The sequence below is a fragment of the Corvus kubaryi genome, unplaced genomic scaffold (genome assembly GCF_017639235.1).
Source record: "Corvus kubaryi isolate FWS band 111438036 unplaced genomic scaffold, C.kubaryi_AGA036_p1.0 36956, whole genome shotgun sequence".
Classification (NCBI taxonomy): domain Eukaryota; kingdom Metazoa; phylum Chordata; class Aves; order Passeriformes; family Corvidae; genus Corvus; species Corvus kubaryi.
This window is the reverse complement of record NW_024580992.1, coordinates 20132-28198: the sequence shown is the minus strand read 5'-3', so window position 1 is coordinate 28198 and position 8067 is coordinate 20132. Positions and strand designations below refer to the sequence as shown.

Sequence of the window (8067 nt, the reverse complement as noted above, 5' to 3'; positions counted from 1 at the left end):
GGAAGGGAAGGGAAGGGAAGGGAAGGGAAGGGAAGGGAAGGGAAGGGAAGGGAAGGGAAGGGAAGGGGATTTTCCACACAAAGCCACTTTTCCAGATTCTGCCGTGGCCAGTCAGCCGCAGATTGGAGTTTGAACATTCCTGGGATGAGAGAGAGGAGCAGAGCAAGAGCTCAAGTGTCCGTGCAGTCACTGCCAGGTGTGGGAAGCAGGGAGGTGAGGAGCAGGGAACGGCTGCAGGGAGCAGGGAAAGCACAGCAGGGCCAGGGAACAGCTGCAAGGACAAACTGCAAGGACCATGGAACAGATGTGAGGATCAGGGAACTGCAAGGGATGACTCCAAGGAGCCAGGAATTCACAGGAGGACACGGAAGGCACGCGAGGACCGTGGAAGAAGGGAACTCCAGGCCCAGCTCCGGGCTCTGGGGCGGAGCAGCCGAACTTCCCCGCCCCAATCCCAGCACTCCAAGGTTCTCCAGCAGCACTCTGGGAAAGCGGAGAGTGGGAGAAGCATTTCCATGGAGAGAAGGTCTCCGAGGACATTTGCTGTGCCTGTGGGCAGTTCCATTCCACGTCTGGATCCATGAGATCCGGCCACGGGGAGCCTCCGGCAGCGCCCTCGCTGCCACAGACACCAAACCCAGCAGGGGAATCCCTACGGCATTCCCAGAATTCCTACAAAGTTCTGCAAAACTACCTCTGAGCATCAAAATTACAGGAGAAAAGATTTTCTCCTCGTTTCCATCTGTCCAAGGAATTTGAGGGAATCAAAAATAGAAGGGAAGGCTCTGCCCTCTAGAAAAGCCCCGAATTCCGGGAGAGAGGAAAATCCCTCTCTTCCCGTCAGCACCAAATACAAAAATACACTTCCCATGGGAATATCCCACTCTCTGCTGGGAGAGGTGAGGACCACCAGGGAATACCGGGAATTCTGTACAAATCCAGGCGGGAGCCCTTGCTGGATGAGGTAAGAGAGGTTCAGAGGAGCGATGCCACCGGGAAGGAGCCAAATTGTTCCTTTTCCGTTTGTTTGTCCCAAAGTTGAGCCCTAAATATGCCTGGAAAACTCCTTGGGTTTGCCAGAACGTTCCACCACGGAGGGAAAAAACCAGGATCAAACACCACAATCCCAGCCCAAACCCAACAGCATTCCTGATAAAGTCGGAAACGTTATCCAGGACGAAACCAACGGGAACTGATCCAACCCATTTTCCAAAGGATTTCAGATTTTCACTGACATTGCTGGAGCTGATCCAACACTCCAAGGGCATCATGCCACTCCTGCCACTGCCACATGTCATTAATTAACACAGGTGATTAATTAACGCTGCCAAATTCCAGAGCCGATTCTGGACTGGGAATGCCACAGTCCCAAATCCAATCTCGGCAGAGCAAAGGGGAAAATCCTGACACCGAATCCAAGGGAGAACAGTCACAGCCGAACGCTGGCACCCCGGTTTTCCATGGGGACACCTGGCTGCACCCGCACCAGCACACACAATTCCAAGGGCTGAGCTTCGGGAGCTCCCAGGGAGCCTCCAGCCCTGCCCTGCCCCGGTGGCTCCGTCCTGGACACAGCCGGGATTCCAGGGGGGCACATTCCTGCCTCCCCGGCAGCAGGGGAAGGAGCAGGGCGGGATGGGGAGGAGAGCACCGGACGGAGCCAGGAGAGCGGGAACGGGAAATGGCAGGAAGAGCTCCCAATGCCGACGTGCGCGGAGGCAGGCGGGGATGAGGAGACAGGGAATTCTCTGGGGACAGCACGGAGCCCAGTGAGGCCCAGTTAAACCAGTTCACAGCCAGTTCTCGAGGGACAGGACACTGGGAAGACGGGCACAGCCTGTACAGCCTGGAAACAGCCTGGACACGCCCCGGACACACCCCCAACACGCCCCGGACACACCCCCGACACACCCCCGACACACCCCGGACACACCTCGGACATCCTGGATATACCTCGGACACATCCCGGACACACCTCTGACACACCCCCGACACACCCCCGACACACCTCAGACATCCTGGATATACCTCGGACACATCCCGGACACACCCCGGACACACCCCCGACACATCCTGGACACACCTCCAACACATCCCGGATACACGTCGGACACACCCCGGACACACCCCTGACACACCCCCAACACATGGATATACCTCGGACACATCCTGGACACACCTCTGACACACCCTGGACACATCCTGGATACACCTTGGACACAGCCCAGACACACCCCTGACACACCTCGGACACACCTCGTACACACCTCAGACACATCCTGGACACATCCCGGACACACCTCGGACACAGCCCAAACACACCTCGGACACACCTTGGACACAGCCCGGACACAGCCCGGACACACCCCGGACACACCTCCAACACATCCCGGATATACCTGGGACACATCCCGGACACACCCTGGACACACTCCGGACACACCTCGGACACATCTGGACACACGTCACACACATCCCTTACACACCCCGGATACACCTCGGACACACCTCGGACACACCCCGGACACACCCCAGATACACCTCCGATACACCCTGGACACATCCTGGACACACCTCGGACACACCCCGGACACACCTCCAACACATCCTGGATACACCTCGCACACATCCCTTACACATCCTGGACACACCTCGGACACACCCCGGACACACCCCGGATACCCCTCGCACACATCCCAGATACACCCCTGACACGCCCCGGACACACGTCGGACACACCCGGGACACACCTCCGACACACCCTGGACACATCCCGGACACACCCCGGACACACCTCGGACACAGCCCGAACACACCTCAGACACACCTCGGACACAGCCCGGACACACCCTGGATACACCGTGGACACACCCTGGACACACCCCGGACACGCCCCGGACACGCCCCGGACACAGCCCGAGCCCTTCACTAAGCACCACACTCCGGTTTTCCCGATCAATCCATTCCCAGCCCGGCCGCTGCGAGCAGCAGGGTCCCCTCAGGATGGGGGTCCCCAAGGGGCTGGGCGTTCAAGGCCTGTGGTGGCCCCAGCAGAGGAGAACTCTCCAGTCCGACTGGTTTGTACTGGTCTGGGATGGCCACAGCTGAGAACTCTCCATGCCCACAGCCACATTCCCACACCGTGGAGCTCCCTCACCCCCCCCTTCCCAGAGCTCTCCCAGGGCCGGGAGGAGATGCTGGAATTGGGGTTCCTTGCAGGGAGAAGCGGCTGCGATGCTGGATTTAAAGGCGGGCTGGGCAAAGAGCGAGGAAGGGGCTGAGGCTGCCCTGGGAGCACCCAGGGCAGTGGGAGCCTCTCCCACCCCTTTGGGATGGCCGGGCAGGAACGGGGCTCTGCCTCCCAGCAGAGTCACCTGGGCCACTGGGACATGGGGTCAGCTCAGGGGAAGGAGAAGGCTCAGACCCCAAGGGATGAATAAATGGTGGCAAAATTCCTCCAGGAGATGGTTCGGTGCCGAGAGGCGCCACCCGACAGTCCTGGGAAAGGCTCCTGGCCCGGGAAAGGCTCCATCCCAGAAAAAAGGCCCCAGCAGGGCAGGGCAGGGCAGGGCAGGAGGGACAGGAAGGCGCTTGGTGGCTGCAGGGACCGAGCCCAGGCTGGAGCACGATGGAGCCTCAGCGCGGAGCAAACCCCGAGTGCCTGGCACAGGGATGTGCCCCCCCGGCACAGGGATGGGCTCCAAGGTTTGCCACTGACGAATCAGGATTTTAATTACAGCTCCCTGGGGAAAATGAGCCTGGGGTGCCAGTGCAGAAGAAGAAGGTAATTTAAATGATACTTCCTTGAGATATGTTCTTTGGGAATGTCCCTGCACCTTTGCTCCAAACCTTTTGCTGGGGAATGTGGAAACGGGGATGCCCGAGCCCTCTGGAGCAGACACTGAGGGCAGCACTTGGCCCTTTGCCATTGTTTTGGTAATTTTTTTCCTTTTTTCCCAATCTGCACCCCCCGGGTTTCCATTCCCTGCCCGCCTGCAGCTCTCCAAAGAGATGTTCTTGATGAACCCTTGGGATGAAACCTTGGGATTCCATCCCAAGGGCAGCAAAGCCTTGGGATGCTCAGAGAGCTTCCCTCAGGCTTCGCTGAGGGCGCAGGATCCCAAAAAGCAGCCGGGATTTTGCCTGCCTGACTGCTATGCCCCAAGGGAAGCAGGAATTCTGCTTCAGGGAAGTTTTTGACTGGAATTGCTGCGGGAATGTTCCTTGCTGGCTGCCCTTCGGGGTGGCGGGTGCAGCTTGAAGGGGACTGGCCACACTGATGAGGTTTAACTGTGCACAAGAGCCCCTCCCCTCCCTCTCTCCCATCCCAGTGTGGGGCAGTCAGCACAGCGGGATCCCCGGATCCAGTGGGATCACCGGATCCCTGGATCGATGCCCAGGCAGGCAGAGCCCTGAATGGAACATTCCAGAATCATTCCCCAGTAACTTGGCCTTGCTGGTTTTGGTCTCTATCCTGGAGCTGTGCAGAGAGAAAACTGCAGCCCCTTGTGCTCCCAGAGTCTCCTTCCTGGCTTTGTCACAAGATCCAAGTGTGTGCGGATAAATATCCATGGAATTACACAGGCCTGCGTCCATCCGCACACTCAGCAGCCCCAGGGGCAATCCCAGCACCACGGACACCCTGTGGATATGGAAGGTTCCAAGCACTGCACACGAGGCAGGAGGGAAGCATGGAGCAGGATGTGGGGAGAGCCTTCGGACACGGAGCTGGGCAAGGCCGGGGGATGAAGGGATGGGGGACAAGGAATTCCATCCTCAGAAGCCAAAGATCCTGCTCCAGCCCCGGGAAGCTCTTCCTGGGAGAGGGAAAACCCCACGTGGGACACTCCAACCCCCACCCGCCCACTGTGCCTCCGGAGGGATGGGAAACTCTGCCTTAGAAGGGTTTTCTGTTCCTGGTTTCCCCACAAAACCACTGGAGCCAGGTAAGGAACTGGCTCTGATCTGTTGGGAGCTGCAAACCCCGGCAGCCCAAGCAGCAGGAATTGGTTCTGGATCAGCCCCTGGCTGTGGGAAGAGCAATCCCAGGGGAGTGGAGAGGTGGAATGAACTGAGAGCCTCAATCCTGACTGTGGAGGGATCATCCACGGGCACAAAGCCACGGAATTTGTGCATCTCCACAGGTGTGGCCAAGCCCCAGTGATGTGTCTGAGCACAAAGCAATAAATGAACCCGTAACGAGTCCCAGTAACGGGCTGTGTTCGGATTGGATATGCCCAAGGATATTATTATTCTAATCATTATTATTAATACAATTATTATTATTAAAGCTCTCGCTGACACTCAGAGACTCGAAGCCTAAGCTGAGGAACGCCAGGCTGGAATTGCAGCGGAAGGCACGGATCCTCTGGGAGACACCGCGGGGTTATTGCTGCCCCAGCCCTGTCCAGGTGGAACCACTGCTCCCAGAGCTCAGCATTCCGGGGGTGGTGGCCCTGTCCTGTCCCTCGGGCCACGGGAGGGGACCCCTCTGTGGCCCCACCCCACCCAGAGCACTGCTCCGATGGGAAGGGATCCCAGCTGTGCCTGCTGAGGACATTCCCCTCCTCTCCCGATCCCAAACGGATCTGGGCACAGCTGCTCCCGGGGCAAGCAGAGGGAACAGCTGGAAGAGCACCCAGCATCCCCCGGATCCAACCTGGCTGCACCAGCACAGGGATCCTTCAGCTTCCATAGAATCGCGTCTGGGGTCCCAAGAATGCCCGAGGGGAAGCCGATGTCCAGCAGAACTCTAGCACCAATCCTTGGAAAATTAAGACTTGAATGTGTCTCCAGTCAGGACCTCAAAGCCACTGATCCCGTCTGAGAGTCCTGCCTGGGAGTGGGATTGATCCCTGAACACCAAGCGGGGAAAGCAAAGCACAAAGTGAGATTTTTTTTCCCTCCCAGTGCAATTAACTTTAAATTATTAATTTTAAATTACACGGAGTGAGTGAAAACTTCCAGAACGAGAGCCCTGTGCCATCTGATTCCAGAGCAACTGGGGCTGGGGGACAGCCCAGCCCTGCTGGCAGCACACGAGTGGCCCACAGCCCCAGTAACTGGCAGCATCCCAGTAACCTGCAGCATCCCAGTTCCTGGGATCCAGCCCCTTTTCCCTCTGAGCAGAACTGACCTGGGCACACAGGGCTGAGCCGGGGCTGCGGGATTGGCGCTGTCGGACACGGACCCAGCGGAGCAGCCCCAGCCCCACAGCGGGAACACCGCGTTCCCCTCCCAGCCCAGGTAAGGGCACTCCATGGGCACCGACCCCACAGCACAAGGAAAGGATTTCCGGGCGGCCAGGGCCTGGCCAGGCCGCCTCTGCTGGGAATGTGAGCTACTTCCCACCCTCGGGAATGCATCCCAAAGCAGCTGCTTGGCTCCCTGTGTGCCAAGCTCTAGCTTTTGCTCCAAAGGGAAGGATTTCCCCGGATTCCACCTGCCAGGGGGTTCCAGCTGAGCTGCCCCAGGTGGCCCAACCCCTCCAGTGCCCCCGTGTGCCCCCCAGGCTGGGCTGGCAGCAAGCTCAGAGCCTGGCACCAGCACGGCATTCCTGGGAGCAGGGCTCCAGCCTGGGCACATCCCAGCTCCAGGTGTTCCCTTCACCTGGCCCTGCTCTCGCCCTGCCCCGAGGGACCCGGGTGTCCCCCAGGGCTCTCCGTGTCTCCCCCGGGCGGGCACGGCTGCAGCCGTGTCCCTTCCAACGCTGTCATCACCAGGTACAAAGTGCAAAAGTGTTGCTGTTCCTGCATCCATTAAAAACTTTAAAAACAGAACAAAACAAACAGAAAAAGGATTTCCATCATCATTTGCAAATACATTAATTCATTCTCCAAAGAGCCAGCGAACCCCTGGTCACCTCCTCGTGGGCAGGATCCCCCTGCGGCCAACACGGACATTGGCAGGAGAGGCCACCTCTGACCCAGTGCAGATCCTGCCCTGACCCCCCCCGTGTCCATGGAGAGCCCGGAGCAGTCCCTGGAATGCAGGGACACCCCGTTCCCCTGGACACTCCCTGGCTCTGGCTGGGGACATGCCCCAGCCTCGGCCCTGCCACTCCAATCCAAGCCCTCCCTGCTCCCTCCCGCGAAGTGTTGGCATTCCTCCTCCTCCTGTGAAATGTTTCTGGTAAGGCTTTATTGCTCTACAAAGCGGTGCAAAGGCTGCCCGAGGACAGCTCCATCAGGAACTTTGGTCACACGGCTGCGGGATTTGTGCACGGCCCCGGCCCGCCGCTGGACCTGCTACCTTCCCAAGAGAAGCTGAATACTGTGTGCAATAACACTGGGAAAACAGGACTGAACCCCAAATCCGAAACAAAAACCAGGGGGACGGGGAAGGGGACAACTCAAATCAGGCAGAAGGCTTGGAAAGAGCCCGTCATTCCCGTGAGGACTGAACTCAATGCTACATTTCGACAATGCCGAGTGTCTTTCCGAACGGATCGGTGGTGTTGGATCTGCGTGTCTGGTCCTGAACGCCAGCTCGCTCTCATCAATGCAGCATTTATTAAAAAATAAAATTAAAATGAAAAAAAAAAAAAAAAGAATTGACAAATTGCATCACCAGGGAGCAGCCTGGCCTGGCTCACACACGTCCCGGGGCGGCGGCGGCGGCATCAAGCGGGGCCGTTCAACGTGGCTTCGGCGCAGGGCAAGGCCTCGTCGTTCCTGCAGGGACACCCGGGGAGCAGCCTTAGGGACAAGGCACACGCTGGGAAAGCCCCCCAAGCCTCCTCCATCCCTCCTGGCAATGTGTCTTCCTGGTGGAACCTGAGCCCCTCCCTCTGGTTGTGTTTTGCCTGCTGGGTGAAGTTCTCAGCTCCCTACGGAGAAATTCCTCCCAGTCCCTCACTGAGTATTACATGGAAAAGCAGCATGGAGTCAGGGAATGGCTTAGGTGGGAAGGGACCCTAAAGCCTGTCTGGTTCCAAGTCCTTCCAAGGTGATCAGAGGGATGGGGCATCTCTGCTATGGGGACAGGCTGAGAGCTGGGAATGTTCAGCCAGGGAGAGCTTGGAGTCCCTTGCAGGGCCTAAAGGGGCTCCAGGAGAGCTGCAGAGGG

General features: G+C 58.4%; 2 protein-coding genes across 3 annotated transcripts in view; both read right to left on the bottom strand.

The window, feature by feature from the left end:
* Positions 1–6: 6 nt before the first annotated feature.
* LOC121660817 lies at positions 7–6649 on the bottom strand. 2 transcript variants are annotated; one of them, XM_042020324.1, is made up of 3 exons: positions 2619–6649; positions 2323–2497; positions 7–2234 (listed from the first exon to the last, which is right to left on the bottom strand). In XM_042020324.1, exons 2-3 carry the CDS (start codon positions 2408–2410, stop codon positions 1315–1317), a joined length of 1008 nt encoding a protein of 335 aa, XP_041876258.1. In that variant the 5' UTR covers positions 2411–2497; positions 2619–6649; the 3' UTR covers positions 7–1314. The 2 variants fall into 2 exon arrangements, with proteins under 2 accessions (XP_041876258.1, XP_041876257.1); XM_042020323.1 differs by having other exon boundaries at positions 2323–2432.
* Positions 6650–7118: 469 nt separating this feature from the next.
* The window catches only part of PPP6R2 (protein phosphatase 6 regulatory subunit 2), a gene marked incomplete at its 5' end in the record, with an annotated part of 20065 nt that continues 19116 nt past the window's right edge, over positions 7119–8067 (bottom strand). Inside the window, one exon of the mRNA XM_042020322.1 lies at positions 7119–7673. Within this exon, the coding sequence (XP_041876256.1) occupies positions 7622–7673 (52 nt within the window). The remainder of the gene's footprint in view (positions 7674–8067) is intronic.

What these genes read in the sequence shown, in the direction of transcription:
- LOC121660817 (XM_042020323.1), bottom strand. An exon ending in GTGTCCAAGGTGTGTCCGAG is followed by an intron (nt 2,235 to 2,322) that starts GTGTGTTTGGGC and finishes GGTGTGTCAGGG; the next exon opens with GTGTGTCTGGGCTGTGTCCA.